Source organism: Gorilla gorilla, chromosome 5 (assembly GCF_029281585.2).
Source record: "Gorilla gorilla gorilla isolate KB3781 chromosome 5, NHGRI_mGorGor1-v2.1_pri, whole genome shotgun sequence".
In the NCBI taxonomy this organism is placed as follows: domain Eukaryota; kingdom Metazoa; phylum Chordata; class Mammalia; order Primates; family Hominidae; genus Gorilla; species Gorilla gorilla.
This window is the reverse complement of record NC_073229.2, coordinates 132,211,499-132,230,820: the sequence shown is the minus strand read 5'-3', so window position 1 is coordinate 132,230,820 and position 19,322 is coordinate 132,211,499. Positions and strand designations below refer to the sequence as shown.

The window sequence follows — 19,322 nt, the reverse complement described above, 5'->3', positions numbered from 1 at the left end:
GGGTTTTTTTTGGCTCAGTGGGGAGGCTCACACCTGTAATCCCAGCACTTCAGGAGGACAAGATGGTTGTATTGCTTGAGCCCAGGAGTTCAAGACCAGCCTGGGCAACATTTTTTGTAGAGACAGAGTCTCTACAAAAAAAAGAAAAGAAAAGAAAAAAATTAGCTGGGCATGGTGGCAAATGCCTATAGTCCCAGCTGCCTGGGAGGCTGAGATGAGAGGAGTGCTTGAGCCCAGGAGTTGGAGGCCACATTGAGCTATGACTGTGCCACTGCACTCCAGCCTAGGCAACAGAGCAAGACCCTGTCTTAAAGAAAAAGGTTTTTTAAACATCATTTAACCTAGCACTTTCTAAGCCTTAAAAAAAAAAAAAAACTACAAAGATCCTTTTTTCATGGAACCTCATTGGAAGAGAGAGAGAGACCAGTAAGAAGTTTACTGCTATAGTTTAGGCAAGAAGGAAAGAAAATGTGAAGTAGGGAGGGGCCTTGGAAATAGAAGGATAGATTAAAATTTGTGTACCTATAAGTCATTAAGTAGCTTAGCTTTTATCAAGACTTGTCTTTTTGTTTAGTTCATATGAAGAAAAACTAAAACGGGATAAGAAGCCCCAGCCAGTTTTTTTCCCTTGTCAGTATACCATGGTATATTGAATACTGACTTTTAAAATTTTGTTTCCGAAGCTTGACTAACACAACTTTTTTTTTTAGCATACCCTTTACTTTTCAGAGTAAAATTTTCTAGTATAAATATGATTGAAGAGCATTTGCTTAACATATGTAGACCTGTTTTTAAGCATTCTTAAGCTTTTTAGAAAAATCCATTAACATAGAAAAATATGTTAATTACAAATAATTTAAAATCAGTTAATTGGAATAAGTGGATATATACTGGGATTCACTTCTTTATTTTTTAATTTTATTTTAAGACTAGTCAAGTGCAGCAGTGAGAAGAGGGGAAAGAGTAGAACAAGGAGTTCGATCTGTAACCAACTGTGAACAATTAATTGAGATAACTCACTACCTTCAGATGAGCCAGGGGTTCACTTCTTTTGACAGATGTGACTAAATTTATATACTTAGAAGACGCAGGGCATTTTTTTTCTTTAAAAGGTGTTTTTGTTTGTTTGATTTTTGAGACAGAGTCTTGCTCTGTTGCCCAGGCTGGAATACAGTGGCACAATCTCAGCTCACTGTAGCCTCCACCTCTTGAGGGCTCAAGTGATCCTCCAGCCTCAGCCTCCCAAGCAGCTGGGGCTACAGGCAGCACGAGGATGCCTGGCCAATTTTTGTGTTTTTAATAGAGATGGTGTTTTGTCATGTTGCCCAGGCTGGTCTCGGATTCCTAGACTCAAGCAATCCTCCTTCCTTGGCCTCCCAAAGTGCTGAGATTGAAAGTGTGAGCCACTGTGCCTGGCTTAAAAGGTGTTTTGTAATAAAGATTTCACTAATTCGAAGTACAGACCTTTTTTCCCCAGTTAGTTGAAAAGAAAACGTTTTACCACATATTTACTCAGTATGGCAGGTATAAAATGCTTTAGAATAAATTCTTAGGGTATTTTGTTCTTCTGTGAGGCATCCTGTCTTGAAAATATTCCTTACATTGAACTTCTGAGGGCCAAATAAAATGCTAAGCAATTAGATATGACTTACTTAAAAGACTCTTCCCAATTAAAATTAATTTGGCCCAGACATATGGTCTCAGGTAAAAGAAGCGAGGTACAGAGAAGTATGATATTTTGTGTTCTAAGAATACATATGTATTTTGAGGGAAGGCAGTTGGATAGCTGTGTGGGCAGGAAAGAAAGGAAGATTTAGTTTTCACCATATTTGCATTTGTACCCTTTGGATTTTATGCCATATACATTTAATACGTATTCAAAAATATATAGAAATTTAAAAAATTTAACAGAATGTTCAAATCTGTGATGAGTATTTGTATGTTAGATGTGGTTAGAGAGATTAGCTATTTCATTTTCCAGAATTATGCGTTAAAAATTATCATCATTCGTCACCCCATTTATGTGGCAGAAAAGTGGAAGAGTAAATCCCATTTGTGAAGAAGGAACCCTCATGACCTAGTCACTTCCTAAAGGCCTCACTTCTTGATATTATTGTATTGGCCATCAAGTTTCAACATATCAATTTTGGGAGACACATTCAGACCATAACAGGGGCTATTAGAATTTTTGTAAAATAATATTATTAAATAACAGAAAAAAATGTAAAAACATAAAAGGTAAAATATTACTAGAAAGAATATTATTAAAATGAGTATACTGCCCAAAACTATCTTTCTGTTCTGCTTAATTTAGCTTGAAATAGGGGTGGCATCTAGTCTCTGCAGTTATTATTCGTGAAAGGAAGGCTAGGAATCCAAGAGAGGAGAGAATGCCATCCATGTACTACTCCCATCCCTTTTCTTCTCAGAACTCCTGTGTCTTCAAATGGTATTAGTCTTGGTAGGAAACTGGTTATTGGAAATCGATGGAAGGTCAAAAGAAGTGTTAAGAGTGCAACTCTTTCTACTCATACTACAAATAACATGGAAACTAGCTCTTTCTGTTGGAGAATGACTGCCAAAAAGTAAAGAGAGTATATTCAAGGTTTCTCAGAAGTTTAAAGGTGTGTATTGTTGACATAGGGATAGCCTTGTTATTGAGACCCTTCTTGCTTATCTTGTGCATACAACAGTTAAATAATCAGCAGAATGACCAGATTTGATGAGTTCATGACTGCTTTAGTGTTTTCGTTCTTTGGTAAGCAGTATCCAGTATGAAGCATTATTGTAATGAGATAGGCCTCAAAATTATCAGTTCAGATATTTGTTCTTACACACTGAAAACTCTTTCTTTATGAGCAACCTATATCTTCAGTGATACAGGTGATCTGGGTGATAATTAATGAGCATAATGATGCTGTTGAACCACTGTGTAATCCCGATGTATATTCTGATTTATCAGAGGAAAACTAACTTTCAGTTAATACATACAATGTATGTCTTGATGCTTTAAAAAGCAACAACAATAGTACTTAATGGTTAACCAGAAGGTCAATTCACCAAAACCTTTTTTTTTTTTTTTTTAAGACAGAGTCTTGCTCTGTTGCCCAGGCCGGAGTGCAGTGGCGCGATCTCAGTTCACTGCAAGCTCCACCTCCCAGGTTCACGCCATTCTCCTGCCTCAGCCTCCCGAGTAGCTGGGACTACAGGTGCCCGCCACCACGCCCGGCTAATTTTTTTTGTATTTTTAGTTGAGACGGGGTTTCACCGTGGTCTCGATCTCCTGACCTCGTGATCCACCCGCCTCGGCCTCCCAAAGTGCTGGGATTACAGGCGTGAGCCACTGCGCCCGGCCCAAAACCTTTCTTTCCCATATTTTATCCAGAGGGAAATGTACTAAGCGTTATAATCATATTATTTGTATCTTATAATTTAAAGTGTCTTAGTTTTCATATTTGTTAAACTTAATTAGGTCATTTAGGTACAAAGTTTCCGTAGTTTATTTTTATTTTCTGAAGCTTACCCTAAATTGGTGATTATCTCTGCTATTTTCTATAAAACTAGTTTTGAAAAACAGCAAAGATCTTTGTAAAATTCCTAAGAGATGCCAAATGCTTTATTTAAAGATGCATAATTCCTGTTATGATAATTTAGTAGGTTTCTCTGTGAGGTCTTAACTTGAATCCTTAATACCTTTAAGAATGCCTCTTGAGGCCGGGCACATTGGAGGCTGCAATGAGCTGAGATTATGCCACTGCACTCCAGCCTGGGTGACAGAGTGAGATTCTTCTGTCTCAGAAAAAAAAAAAAAAAAAAAAAAAAAGAATGACTCTTAAGCTGATGCCTGAGCCTTCTCTGAGAAAGCCACTCGGCTAATCTGTCCTTGATGAGGCTCCATTGATTATCTAAGATGAAGGAAATTCATAATGACCGCTTCACTTAGTGCTTAAAGGAAGCTTTATTATTATTAATATTCTTTAACTCACCAATTTCTAAAACATATAGCTTTTCACTGTTTATAATCTTAAGCTCCCAATTCCTGCAAAAAGATAAAAAAGGAATTTACTAGAGATCTGTTATTTCGATTCAGAAAGTCATGGCTTTTTAATAATGAAGACTTTTTAACCCCATTATATAAATGAACTGCTTTATGCTTTATGTTACCACCATCTAATGATCATTGAAAAAGTTTTGATGGTACTGCATTAATGTAATTATTAATAAAAGAAATTAAGTTCTTTTGTTCTTCAGAGAAGCTTACTTTATAAATTACTTTTGAAAAAGAAATTATTTGTTTTAATTATGTATCTTGCATAGAAGAAATTTGCTATTGCTCTCTCATGATAATGCACTTTATACTACTTTTGCTGGCAGTATGTGGACCCCTTTTATCCCTATATTGTTATGTCAGTTGTCACGACATAGCTCATTATAACACAGATGTACAACTGTTGTGAATGAAATTGTGTTCCCTCAACTTCCCTGCAACACATCAACTACAAAAACGATATAATTGTTTTTGTAAACATGTACAAAAACTATATAGTTGTTTGTTTTTATTTATATCAACTCTGCCTCATCCCTAAAAGGATTGCGGGCTACTTCATGATGATATTAAACTAGCATTAAGAGGGGCTATGAGACAAGGTCTTACTCTTTCATGCAGGTTGGAATGCAGTGGCGCAATCACAGTTTATTGCAGCCTCGACCTCCCCAAGCTAAAGCAATTCTCCCCTCTCAGCCTCCCAAGCCGCTGGGACCACAGATGCACGCCACCATGCCTGGCTAATTTTGTATTATTTGTAGAGACAGGTTTTCACCATGTTGCCCAGGCTGGTCTCGAACTCCTGGACTCAGGCAATCCACCTGCCTCCCAAAATGCTGGGATTACAGGTGTGAACCACCGTGCTGGCCTATTTTTATTTCAATGGCTTATTAACTTATGGTATGATCATCAGCATATCACCTATTTCTGTGGCTTAGTTTCCTAATTTGTAGTGATCCCTCAGATTTTTTAAATAAGGATGAGAAGTTAGAATGAGATTCATGTTCTGGAGAAGATAAAGCTTCAGAGAATGTAGAGTATGTGAGTTCAGAGAGGGGACAACTCCAGAAATAGGTTTACCAAGAGGATCCTGTGTACAATGAGTGCAGAAGGAGCCCTGCACAAGGGGGCTGTGCAAGGAGGTGAATGGGGCTGAATTCCAGCTTAGCTTCTGGAGGCAGGAATGACCTTTTGTAATTTATCTACCCAGAGGGAATATCTTTTTCTGATTTGCACAAAGGAGTTTTACTGTGCTGTCTGCCCCTGTCTACCAGGTTTAGGTTTCATCTCAGTTGCTAACTCTGATCAGTTGGTGGGGACTGCCTGAATCCCTGTATGGTGTAAGATATCTATGGGTAGTGGAGGGAGTAGGCAGTGGCATGTATTTGTAGATTCTGAGTCTTGAACTTTTAATGGTTTAGAATGTAGATATAAATATGTTTATTTTGCAGTGTTTGAGAGTGCAGGCTCAAGAATCAGACTGAGTACAGAGTCTACCTTTTTACTTACCAGTTTTATGTCCTTGGGCAACTTCCTTAATTTATCTAAACCTATCTCTGTTCCTTATTTATAAAATGGAGATAATGATAATTTTTGCCTCATGGAATCACTGCAAGAATTAAATGGGCAAATGTGTTTAAAGTGCAGTGTAAGCATAGTTCTTAGAACATAGCAAGTATTTAGTAAGTGTTAACTTTCGTTGTAGTAATTGTTGTCTGTCAGAGTACTGTAATAATTGTTGTCTGTCAGAGTACATGGATGTCCCTTAGTGTGTCATATCCTAGTGTCTACCTAGTCAGTCTCTCTTTTCTCCACAAATTCTACTTGCCTTGCTGCCTTTCTCCTGGGTAATTGCAATAGCTTCGCATGTTGTCTTTCCACTTCCAGTTGAGAGAGATCCTATCTGATGGCCCTGAATTTCTAAATAAGGTGGGCATAATACAAAGCTATCTGTTGAAATTAAGGGGAACAAGAGTAGGGCTGGGACTAGAGATGAGAAAATATGTGGAACATCCCTTGCAGAGCAATTAGTAGGGCATCTACAAGGATCATTTTGTTGCCCCGAGATCAGAACACATGAATTTGAATTGAGTCCCTTCATTATCATTTTAGAATTTCTGTAGTAGTATTCTGTAACCAGACTGAGAGTACAGAAAGTAGATGGGGACTGTCCAGGGATGAAAATGGCTGTGAATATGTGGAAGATAAAGAGGGCAAGGATTCTAGGAGAGTCAGATGGAAACGACTGACCACAAGTTCCAAGATCTGGAACCAGGCAGTTGAACCTCGATTGGAGATAGCAGGCTGAGAACACAAGGAGAGGTAAAGACAAAGGTTTACCTGAGGATAAAGACTAGGTTCCCTGGCTGAGCGCAGTGGCTCATGCCTTTAAGTAATCCCAGCACTTTGGAAGGTTGGGGTGGGAACATCACTTGCGCCCAGGAGTTCAAGTCTGCAATGAGCTGGCAAATTGTGCCACTGCACTCCAGCCTGGGCAACTGAGCAAGACCCCGTTTCTTAAAAAAAAAAAGAATAGATTATTCCCTGAAGAAGGGAAAATGGATACATAAATTGTGATATACACATACATAGAAAATAAAAGGGATGAGTGAACTTGAGCTAACTCTAAGCAAGAATAGCCAGTTGCAGAGAAATACCATTTATGTAGGATTTTTAAAAATGTAAAACAACTTTGTTTCTAGACTTTACTTGAAGCCCCCACGTCAGTATTTTAGGCAAAATTCTCACCAGTTTGTTTGTCTGGGCTCCCAACTCGTGATGGATTAGAAAGAGCGAATTTTAAAAGTTACCCCATTAGGTACAATAAATGACTCATTAGTGAAGTTGGAAGATGCAGAGAACTGTGAAATTTGACACAAAAAATGATAAGGCATATGCGTTTCGGTAAAATTAATGCAGGGTAAACAGTCTTATGCCTAAATAGCACTGTTAAGGCAGCATTTGATAGCTGATATTCCGTGATTATGACCTTGTGCCATCAAAAGTCCATTTGAATTTTATTTAGTATATTTTTATGAAAAGAGGAGAGTATGTGATTATTTTAAGATGTTCATGAAAATGGTTATGACTTTTTTTAACTTTTGGAAAATAAAAGGAGTAAGCTTCATATATTTGGAAAATTCATGCTTGTTTGAATAAAGAACTACCGAAGTGTGAAACGAAGCTGATAGCTTAAGATATAAATGACAACATAGAATTGTTCCTTGAGTTATATTAATATACTTTTTGAATTTTTTTGACAGATTGTTTAACAAACAACAGTGAAGAATTATCAAACAGCACAGTATATTTCCTTAATCTATTTAATCACACCCTGACCTGCTTTGAACATAACCTTCAGGTATTTTATATATAATATTTAAAATTAAAATGCTGCCTTGTACAAAGGAATAATGTGCAGTTCCAAGTTTTTAGAACACTAATTATTGATATTTGTCTAAATTCATGATGTAGAGGAGTTAGTGGACCTGGATTTCTGCTCTTAAGTAAGTTCTTCTACTTACAAATCATGAAAACTTCAGTTCTCTCATTGTAAAATGGAGATAATATCTATCCTGCCTATCTTCAAGTATTTTGTAATGAGAATCTGGTGAGATAATGAGTGTGAAAACATTGATTGAGGTGTGTGATTGTTTAATTAAAACACAATGGTTTTCAATCTGACTTACGTAGGTATTTTGCAGTGTAGTATGATTCTGTCTATAGGAAGTTTATTCTTTGCCTGAAATTTGCTTAAATATGTTTTACCTACCTTAAAAAGCACTGTTTAGTAAGATAACTTTGAGTATTGAATTATGATAATAAAAGGTAGCTTTAAGAATCTTAACCTTGTAGATTATTGCCATCTCTATCTCTGACTCTTGAATTTTGGTATTGGAACTTGCCCGGTCGTGGTGAAGGACGAGGTTGGAACTCTGGTTAAAATGTAGTTTTGAAACTTACATAACAAGTAAGTAATCCCCATAGTAGATGTACACATGCTTAGGATATAAGCATGTATGATTTCTTCTGTAATAAATGTGGTAACACTGAATTATGAATTTCCTTGAGAATAATAAAAATTGGGCTAGGTGCAGTATCTCATGCCTATAATCCCAGCACCTTGGGAGGCCAAGGCAGGCGGATCACTTGAGGTCAGGAGTTCGAGATCAACCTGGCCAATATGGTGAAACCCTGTCTCTACTAAAAAATACAAAACTTAGCCAGGCTTGGTGGTGCACGCCTGTAGTGAAGTAGAGGTTGCAGTGAGTTGAGATCGTGCCATTGCACTCCAGCCTGGGCGTTGCAGAGAGACTCTGTCTCAAAAAAATAAAATAAAATAAATTAGGTGAACATTTCTCAGAATTTGTTCTGCAGCATGTTAATAGATGTCCTATCAGAAAGGGTTTAGTATTCCATTAAGGTTGGGAAATGCTTTACTACAGGACTTCAGAGCCTTTAGTGGACTGATGTGTGTTGTAACACTCAAATAGCAATTTTTCTATAAAGTCATCCCTCTTATATATGGCTTCACTTTCCACAGTTTCAGTTACCTGTGGCCAACTGCAGTCCAAAAATATTAAATGGAAAGTTCTGGAAATAATAAGTTTTAAATTGTACACCATAAACAGTCTTCTTTTCGTTTAACTTAGAGTACTTGTATGAGTTTGGTAGATTTCTAGAAGTGGAATTACTATATTGGCAGCCTAAGAAAAAGACACTAGAGAAAATTATCTCCAAATATGATGTTTATTAGGGAATAAGAAAGGAGTATCATAATTTGGAATGCACTGGCAAACCACCAGTGAGGGAAGGGTAAAGGGAAGCTTTTATTAGCAAAAAGGGAAAGGTTCACACAAGCTGCTTGGAAACTGAGTTCGTTGGTTCCAGAGGCTCAAAGCCATGTTGTCAGTTCATTGGTGGAGATGCCATTACTGGGCAAGTGTTCTTTTGAGTGCATCTTATCTGAATTACTGCAGTCCTAAAGAATGGCAGTGATAAACCATGTGAAAGCAGGAGTTGCAATGAAGGGCGTGAAAGGGTTTATTGTGGGGTTTTTAGAAAGTCCTTGGAAACAAGGACTCTTTTTGTCTCTATTTTGTCTGGGTCTGTCAAAAGATGATTTCATCCTAATGTCTGCAACTTTCACATTATCAAAAGATATGTGCATTTTAAATTTGAATAAAAATTGTGGCCAGGTATGGTGGCACCTGCCTGTAATCCCAGCACTTTGGAAGGTTGAGGTGGGAGGATCATTTGAGCCCAGGAGTTAGAAATTAGCCTGGGCAAAATAGCAAGACCGTGTCTCGAAAAAAAAAAAAAAAAAAGGTTAAACTACTCCCCATCAAGATTATGTGCACAATTTTAGCTAAATGGATTATGTGCTCAAAATTTTTTTTTTTTTTTTTGAGACGGAGTCTCGCTCTGTCACCCAGGCTATAGTGCAGTGGCGCGATCTCGGCTTCTGCAAGCTCCGCCTCCCGGGTTCACGCCATTCTCCTGCCTCAGCCTCCCAAGTAGCTGGGACTACAGGCGCCCGCCACCACGCCCGGCTAATTTTTGTATTTTTAGTAGAGATGGGGTTTCACCGTGTTAGCCAGGATGGTCTCGATCTCCTGACCTTGTGATCCGCCCACCTCGGCCTCCCAAAGTGCTGGGTTTACAGGCGTGAACCATCGCGCCCGGCCCTGTGCTCAATTTTTAACTAAGTGCACAATTGTTCTGTGAAAAACAAGCAATGGGCTATTTCTTGTAGCAGACTAAGGAGAGACTTAGTTTTTCTGTCAAGTAGATGGTGAGGGTAACATTGTTGGGCCAACATCAGTGTAATTACTTTGATTTTTCTCTTTTCTCTTTCATCCCAATGTTCAGTTTATTCTTTCTTCATACTACAAGGTAAAGAATAAAGGGCATAGAAAGCAAAGGTGTGAACTGACTGTTTAGCAAACTTATTCTTGAAAAGACAAGTGTCAGTCTAGAAGTACAAAATATTGAGATTTAGTAGCATAATATTTTATGTACCTCCACTATCTTCATTTTAGGTTATACAATTCTTTGGTATTTGGCCCTTTTTGTTGACTAGAAAGGCCTGGATTATGAGCCTTGTGATAAGAGAGTTGAGTGGGGATGCAGTTTTGGTGCCTTTTCCCTTTCCATTTAAAAAGTTCTGTCTCAGTAAGGTAAACTATGGTGTTCAAGTCAGCATAGGCAGGAACCTATTTTATTTATTCAGTGAGAGTAGGATAGATAAGTGCAGGTTTGTGATGATGAGATAATTTAGGAAATTTTGTATTTAGTTACTAGTCATTTGGCATATGAATTATTGTTATCCTCAGTTAACATTAGCTAATGCAGCAGTTTTGAAAATTTAGAGGCACCTAGAAAGTTCCAAACAGTTTGCCATCTGCTTCACATACCGGGTCTCTCTAATCCTTCGAACTTATAATACAGGTAGAGGTCGTTTTATTTTATAGATGATAAAACTGAGACTCAGAGTGATTTAGTAACCTACTCAACATCACAGCTTAGCACTTTAACACACCATATTGTTTCCTGTCTTCTAGAAGCGTAAATAGCTTACATTAAAGAGATATTGTGTATAATGTTTATTGTATATATTACATGTGCCTTTGTCATTTTAGGGGAATGCACATAGTCTTTTACAGACAAAAAATTATTCAGAAGTATGCAAAAACTGCCGTGAAGCATACAAAACTCTGAGTAGTCTGTACAGTGAAATGCAAAAAATGAATGAACTTGAGAATAAGGCTGAACCTGGAACACATTTATGCATTGATGTGGAAGATGCAGTAAGTACTTTGCTTCTGATGTGATACATATTTTAGAGTGTTATTGAATGTACCTTCAGTATGATTATTCTTTTTGGTGATAGGGTGGAATCTGCATATTCTGTCTTCAACCAAAAATAACTAGTTATAAAGTAGTAAAGTTTTAGAATATCCTGGTCTGTTAAACCAAAATGGATGTTTCCTTAGTAGTCTCATGGTTAGGATAAAAATAAAACAGAAATTAATTAGGTACTTCATAAGTGAGTTGATGATTTGGTACATTTTAATCTTTTTAAATTTGAAAATATGTGCCATTTGCAGAGGTGTAGGTATTGTTATATGTTTATATTTCAGTTTCTTGTGCACTTGTTGCTAATTTAAGAAGTTTCTGAGCTGGGCATGGTGACTACACCTGTAATCCCAGTACTTTGGGAGGCTGAGGTGGGCAGATCACGAAGTCAGGAGTTCAAGACCAGCCTGACCAACATGGTGAAACCCCATCTCTACTAAAAATAGAAAAATTAGCCAGGTGTAGTGGCACACGCCTGTTATCCCAGCTACTCAGGAGGCTGAGGCAGGAGAATCGCTTGAAACCGGGAGGGAGAGGTTGCAGTGAGCTGAGATCGTGCCAGTGCACTCCAGCCTGGGCGACAGAGCGAGACTCCGTCTCAAAAAAAAAAAAAAAAAAAGATGTTTCTGGATTTCACTACATGTTTCAGAAGCCATTCCTCAATCACTTCCTATTACATTGTTTTATTTTCTTATATCTATTACCATCTGAAAATATTTATTTATTTTTAGTCTGTCTTCCTCACTAAAATATAAGCCACATGAGGGCAAGGACTTAGGCTTTTTTTGTTCACTATTCAGTATTTAGGACAGTATTTAGGACAGTCTAGCATATAATGGGCTTAATAAACATGTATTAATTGAATGGTCAAAAAAAATTTTTTTTTCTCCATTTTATAGCCTGCCTTTACATAGGCTGCCACTAGATGGCAATCATGCCTTTTTAGGCACTATGATGCTGGAGTTTTGGGGCATTAGAGGAAACTGAGAAATTATTGGCTCAAAGTAGAGAACTTGAGGTCAGAATTAATGAGCTTAAGAATTGAGAATGTGTGAATTATCACAACAGCTCAGAGGGAACTATAAGAACCAATAATATTCGAGATGGTAAAAAGTACTTAAAATGAAATGTACAGTGTGGCTTTTTGTTTGTTTTTACTGCTCCATTCCTATTGCCTAAAACAGTACCTGGTTTCTAGTAGGCTCTCAATAAATAATAAATATTTTGTAAATGAATAAAACAGGGCCTAACTATATTCTGCTTCATATAAGTTCTTTGTTTGAATGTACAAATGGTTGACATTCTAGAATACTTTGGTCAGTATTATGGACTTAGAATATGAAATTTGTGTATGGATATAAATTTCTACAATGACTGTATTTTGAACCAGGTTTTTTTCCTGGCAGAAGAAGTTGTCCTCAACTATCAGTAGGTTTTTAGAGGTATGTATTGAGTCTAAATTCTAGATTCCTGTTTAGTTATTAGCAAAATAATTATAAGAAATTGAAGACAAGTTAAATATAAAATAGAAAGATATTGTTTGTTCTTGTTCCAGATGAACATCACTCGAAAACTATGGAGTCGAACTTTCAACTGTTCAGTCCCTTGCAGTGACACAGTGCCTGTAATTGCTGTTTCTGTGTTCATTCTCTTTCTACCTGTTGTCTTCTACCTTAGTAGCTTTCTTCACTCAGAGCAAAAGAAACGCAAACTCATTCTGCGTAAGTTTTTTACAATTATTTATTTTATAGATAAAAGCCTGTATTTTAAAAATTTAGGCCTGTTTTAGAAATGATAGCTACTCTGAGAACTCAAAGTAGATTAGCCTAAAAGGACTCTCCGCTTTAAGTTTTACAATCATGCTTACTAGTGAAAGAGATCTGTGAAAATTTTATAAGTGTAGACAATAAAAAGTTAAAACAGGGCTAGGTGCAGTGGCTCATGCCTGTAATGCCAGCACTTTGGGAGGATGAGGCGGGCGGATCATGAGGTCAGGAGATCGAGACCATCCTGGCTAACACGGTGAAACCCCATCTCTACTAAAAATGCAAAAAATTAGCCGGGCATGGTGGCGCATGCCTGTAGTTCCAGCTACTCGGGAGGCTGAGGCAGGAGAATCATTTGAACTTGGGAGGCGGAGGTTGCAGTGAACCGAGATCGCACCACTGCACTCCAGCCTGGGAGACAGAGTGAGACTGTATCAACAAAAAAAAAAAAAAAAAAAAAAAAAAAAGTTAAAACACGGTGTCTTTCAGATGATTAAATTGAGAAAGCTAGATTACCCCTGGAATAAGGTTGGCAACAACAGAAGAATAACAACAGAGGCTTTGCACTCCTAACATGGCAATAGCAGGGAGATACAGACAGCTCTTAGACCCATCGGAGTCATGGTAGAACCACCTAAGTGTGGCAGGCAGGAAGAAACTATAGCTGACATAACAGACAGTTTGTTTGTGAACAAATTGGAATCGTAGTTCCAAGGAGATTACTTGATATAATAGTATATGCTCAATACATATTAATTCCCTTTCTTTCTCCCTATGAAATAGGCCAGAGCAAAAGAAGCACTAACTAGAGATCCCATCCAGCTAAGGAAGAGTGGCTTCTAAGTCACGTGGCTTTCTTGTTTATTATCAGAATGAAAGTATGGGCTTATGCCTTAATAATTTTAGTTTTTAAAAAAGAGAACTGTTTAGGGGAAAAGGTTAATTTTCTTTTCTCTAAAATACTATTTGTAGTCTAGGAATGTCTGATATAAAAATTCTTTTCCCTGTAAATTTCTATCACTACTTCATCTAACTTCACTTCTAATATATCTAATTTTTTTAAAAAAAGGTTACCTGTAGATCAGTTTGAACTGAATTTGTAATGTTTTCTCACCTTAAAATGCTAGCTACTAGAGGAGAGAGTTTTTGTCATGGGTGTATTTATTAAAGCTTTTTTGAAGGCTGCCAGCATTCTGTAAATATGTAGTAGCTCAGGTCCTTAAAGCACTTACTTAGAATAATAGCAAAATATTGTGGGCACCTCACCATTGAGAAACTATTTTTCAGAGCTTGGTATACTTTTAAAGTTTAGCATCTTATTTGCCTTGCAAATCTATTTAACTTTATGGAAAGTATTTACTGCTTCTGATCAGGATTTTTTGTTTGCTGTCAAAGTAAAAGTCACTACCAGTGTCACTATTTGCTATGGAAGCCACAAACCTTGTAGTCATTTCTTAATTATTTTCTTTCTTTTATTTTTCCATTCCCACATTCCCCTCTCATCCCCTTTTAATTCATTAGCAAGTATGCTGCCAGTCCTACTTAGTCAGTCATCTCTCTCCCTCCACTGGTAAACCCTAGCCCAAACGATCTTCATCTCTTATCTGTACTAATGCAAGAGCCCCTTAACTGGTATCCCTCCTTCCATTTCTTGATGTACTAAAATCCATACGCCACATAGTGGCTAGAATAATTTTTTAAACACAAATTCACCATGTTTCTCGACTAACTTGGAACCCTTAATGTATTCCCATTGTACCTAGAATAAATCCAAACTTACTTTCCAGGGTCTGCTCTCCAAGCTGTACATGACCTGGCCCATAGCCACCTTTCTAAACTCGTCACATCCATTCTCCTCATTGCTCATGGTGCTGTGGACAGTCTGGTTCCTTTCTGTTCTTCTCCACTACCAAGCTCATTCACACTGCCCCTTTTCCAAGGCCCTTCCCTCTTTCCTTACCTGGCTTCTTGCAAGCCAGTTCTTAGCTCTAAAGTTACTTGCTCAAAGAGACCTCTTATGACTCCCCAGTCTAAGAACACACCTCTCCATTTGTTCTTCTGTGCCGTCTTTCTTTAATGGCACTTAATCACTTAAACTAATTTAAATTAAATAATTGGTTATTTAAATCATCTTTTTCATTTATTCTCTACTTTATTTGTTTGTCTTCCCTGCCTGAAGGGAGGAGCTAACTGCATTAGAGGTGTTGAAATTCACCGTTAGATGATCCCTGGGCTAGAATTTTAAAGGATGTGGGGATTTATCAGGTAGGGAATATAAAGGCAAGGAAGATGTAGGTGTATGTACTCATTCATATTTAACTTGGCCAGTTTATTAAGTCATTTGAAATTTAGTCAGAAGCTAGATCACTTCTAGTAGTTTTTAACAAAGTAATTCTCAGAAACCCAAACTATTGATTTGGTTTGCCTCCCAAATCTACTGAAGGCTTAAGAAGTAGATTTTAGTTTAGGCCAATGTTTTTAGTTTAAGTTTTCCCTTTATTTTAAGCTGAAGCAGTACACTCGTCCAGGAAGTCATGTTGTGATTTTCCACTTACAGTTGATAGAAACCAGAGACAGGCCGGGCGCGGTGGCTCACGCCTGTAATCCCAGCACTTTGGGAGGCCGAGGCAGGTGGATCATGAGGTCAGGAGATTGAGACCATCCTGGCTAACACGGTGAAACCCCATCTGTACTAAAAAATACAAAAAAAATTAGCTGGATGTGGTGGCAGACGCCTGTAGTCCCAGCTACTCGGGAGGCTGAGGCAGGAGAATCGCTTGAACCCGGGAGGCAGAGGTTGCAGTGAGCTGAGATCCCGCCACTGCACTCCAGCCTGGGCGACAGAGTGAGACTCCGTCTCAAAAAAAAAAAGAAAAAAAAGAAACCAGAGACATTGGTAGGTCAGGCGCTGTGGCTCACGCCTGTAATCGCAGCACTTTGGGAGGCCGGGGCGGACGGATCATGAGGTCAGGAGATCAAGACCGTCCTGGCTAACACGGTGAAATCCCGTCTCTACTAAAAATACCAAAAAAAAAAAAAAAAAAAAAAATTAGCTGGGCGTGGTGGTGGGCACCTGTAGTCCCAGCTACTTGGGAGGCTGAGGCAGGAGAATGGTGTGAACCTGGGAGGCGGAGCTTGCAGTGAGCCAAGATCGAGCCATTGCACTCCAGCCTGGGTGACAAAGCCGAGAGTCTGTCTCAAAAAAAATAAAATAAATAAATTAAAATAAAATAAAATAAAAGAAACCAGAAACGCTGGTTCTCATCCTTGGCTACACATCAGAATTATCTGCAGAGCTTTAAAAAAAAAGTACAGGTACTAGGGTCCCATTGCAGAGCTTCTAAATCATAACCCCTACCCAAGTTTTGTGAAGCTCTGAAGTAGGGAGACTCTTAGTTACTCAGTATAAAATACTCTCACTGTGGGCATGATTGCTTTTCATTTCTAGAACATGAGAAACATTCATGTTTAACTATAAGTACAAAACATATTACCAAGCCAAATAGCCATGATTTGTTTTATTAACCTTAATGACTCAGTCCCATTAGCATCAAATCAGAATTGATGGTAACGTATTTTGTTAGCAGCCATATGTGTTTGTGTGTTTATATAACATAAAACTCACTTTTCTTTGAGGGTCATTAAAATTTTTTTTTTTTTACAATACAGAGTTCCATAATAATATACAACTCACTTTTCTTTGAGGGTCATTAAAATGTTTTTTTTTTTTTTTCCCATTAGAGAGTTCTTTCACTGATTTTTTTTTATCTGAAAATAGAAGCAGTTTTCTTTCTTTCTTTCCAATATGTATAGCTTTCCTTTTCTTTCTCTTGCCTTGTTGCGCTGGTGATAAATTAGTGGCATGATGTCAAGCAAGACCAGGTATTTTCGTCTTATTCCAGATCTTAGGGGGAAAAATCATTCAGTCTTTCACAGTTAAGCATAATGATTGCTATAGAATCTTTGTACATGCTCTTTATTAGGTTGGGGAAGTTTTCACTGAATTCTTTTAAGACAAATTCAGATTTGGATTTCTAACTTAGACTTTTAGATGTATAATTTTGTTATTCTACCTTATAGCACTTTCATTGTCTAAGTACATTTATTTCACCTACATTACATATTTAAGATTGTGATGTTCAAGAAGATATAAATGATGTTGTTTTATTTGTACTGCTTCTAACAAAGTCATGTGCAATTTCTAACAAAGCTATGTTTTTTTGAGGTTGGTAGAAAAAAGTTTTAATTAGGTTTTAATTCTTATAAGGCTGGAACTGTTAGGATTCAAACATAGAATTAATAGACAAATACTATAGATTACATAAAAATAGTAAATAATCATGTTTGATAATTAAATTTAAATTAAAATATAATTCTTTTGATTTATCTAGCCAAACGTCTCAAGTCCAGTACCAGTTTTGCAAATATTCAGGAAAATTCAAACTGAGACCTACAAAATGGAGAATTGACATATCACGTGAATGAATGGTGGAAGACACAACTTGGTTTCAGAAAGAAGATAAACTGTGATTTGACAAGTCAAGTTCTTAAGAAATACAAGGACTTCAGATCCATTTTTAAATAAGAATTTTCGATTTTTCTTTCCTTTTCCACTTCTTTCTAACAGATTTGGATATTTTTAATTTCCAGGCATAGCAATGTTATCTATTTTAATGTGTATTTGTCACAATAACAGAACATGCAAGAACAATCATTATTTTATTTTATAGGCATTTTATTACTGTTCTAGACTTCTGGTATCTTCTTACTAACATAAGTATCTCAAGTAGAAAAGTTTTTGAAAACTAACATTTAAAAATTAATCAGTTACAGGAAAGACTTTGAAAAAGAAATGTACTTGTTAGGAAGTAGCAGGCCCAAAGATTAATTACCCCCCATTGCAGTATTATTGTTATATATATAGTTAATATGTTGTACATCACAATAATATATAATTCAGTCTCTAGTTTCCCTAGAGTCATTTTTGAAACCACTGATTGCAAACCTCCCTGACAATTTTTAAAAGTAGTAAGCCACATTACATTTATCTTTGTAAAAAGATTTATGGTAACTGGTTTCTTACTTGACTTTTATAAATAGTATTTTACATCTTATTTTTGCCTTTATTTCATAAGTAATTTAAAAATCACTGGATTGCTTTATTACATTCAGGGCAATATGGATTATTTTTATACCAAGGATTTGCATCGTGAATTACATTAAGTTATTTGGCGATTTATAATTTATTACTACTTTAAATCAAATGTAGCATTATCACACTGTATTTAAATTGTCATTTTTTAAAGGAATATTTTCTTCTTAAGATATATAGAGGATTTTGGAGAAGAGAGACAGGAGGGGTAAAACCAGCTTAAGGTTCAGCGAGCAGAAAGGGACCTGAGAGGATGCTCACTGTAAGACTGTTGGACAGTGGTGTGTATTGAGGGGATGAATCGGAACGATAGTCTCATGCAGAAAATAGTGAGATTAAGATCATCCTTATTGTTTCTAAATTATTTCAATCAGATGAAAGTGATCCGATTGAAATGAAATCACATATTTCATGCTCAGAAATTCTATTTTGGTATGTTTGTATTAGCCTTTAAAAAAAACACTCCATTTCAGAATTGTTCACAATTTTATTTCTTAGGTTTTTAGAGTTCAGGATTTCATTTATTAATTTCTTCTTGCTTTTTTGGTGGAAATAGGCTTTGTTGTAAACATTAAGAATATAAAATCTCCTCTATATAGAAACAAGTGTTTTGTTAAAAAGAGAATTTGAATCCCTTCCTATACTATAAAATGCTCTATAGGGAGACAAAGTGTTTCTTTTTTCTTTTATGTTTACTGTATATGTGGAGTGAAATATAAGGCTCTTGGATGTATAACATACTCAAAAGCTGTTACACTTTCTCTGATCTGCTGTGATCCACTGAAAATGTGCTGGGGTTTGTTCTGCTGTCACTGTTTATGCTGCTGGAACTTAGCACTGTCTTGATTTGAAGCATATGATTGAGAGCCATTTGAAGCAATCTTCATTAATGCAGTTAAACAAGTTTACACGTGCAGAGTTAGAAAATGACATGTTCAATTCTGTAAGTGGTGACTTTTTGAGCACCTTTCAGTATTATGTATTTGTAAAAACCATTGTTTTTGGATATAAAGCTAATAAGCACTTTAAAAAGGAAAAGTCAGCCTTTACTATTTTTTCTGGTTGAGTCATTGCTCTTTAGACCTAGCATCAGCAATAGATTTCAAAGATAAGTATTAAGCGCTACCCTAAAGTGTGTAAATTTTTCATTTTGTCATATTGAAAAATTATTTGCATAGTACTGAATGCTGACACACAGCTTATATGTATTTACAAGAATATCTTTAAGTGTTTTTTTGACACGTTAAAATAAAGGAAATAAGGAAATTGTAAGCTTTATTTGGATTTTTAAATACATTTTTAAAATTTCAGATGTAATTTAACATCACATTTGTTTTTCAGGTATTGAGTTTAGATGCCTACTTTTATGAGTACCATCAGCTGGACACAGTGTCTCATACCTGTATTTGCAGCACTTTGGGAGGCTGAAGCAGATCGCTGGAGCTTATGAGTTCGAGACCAGCCTGGGCAACACGGCGAAACACTGTCTCTGCAAAAAATA

The 19,322-nt window shown here is 36.8% G+C and overlaps 1 protein-coding gene across 1 annotated transcript in view; it reads left to right on the top strand.

The window, feature by feature from the left end:
* Nucleotides 1-19,093, top strand: part of OSTM1 (osteoclastogenesis associated transmembrane protein 1) — a 32,244-nt gene extending 13,151 nt beyond the window's left edge. The window contains exons 3-6 of the mRNA XM_031012492.3: nt 7,309-7,406; nt 10,687-10,854; nt 12,459-12,624; nt 17,061-19,093. Coding sequence (XP_030868352.1) covers nt 7,309-7,406; nt 10,687-10,854; nt 12,459-12,624; nt 17,061-17,116 — 488 coding nt within the window. The 3' untranslated portion in view covers nt 17,117-19,093. The remainder of the gene's footprint in view (nt 1-7,308; nt 7,407-10,686; nt 10,855-12,458; nt 12,625-17,060) is intronic.
* Nucleotides 19,094-19,322: the final 229 nt, after the last annotated feature.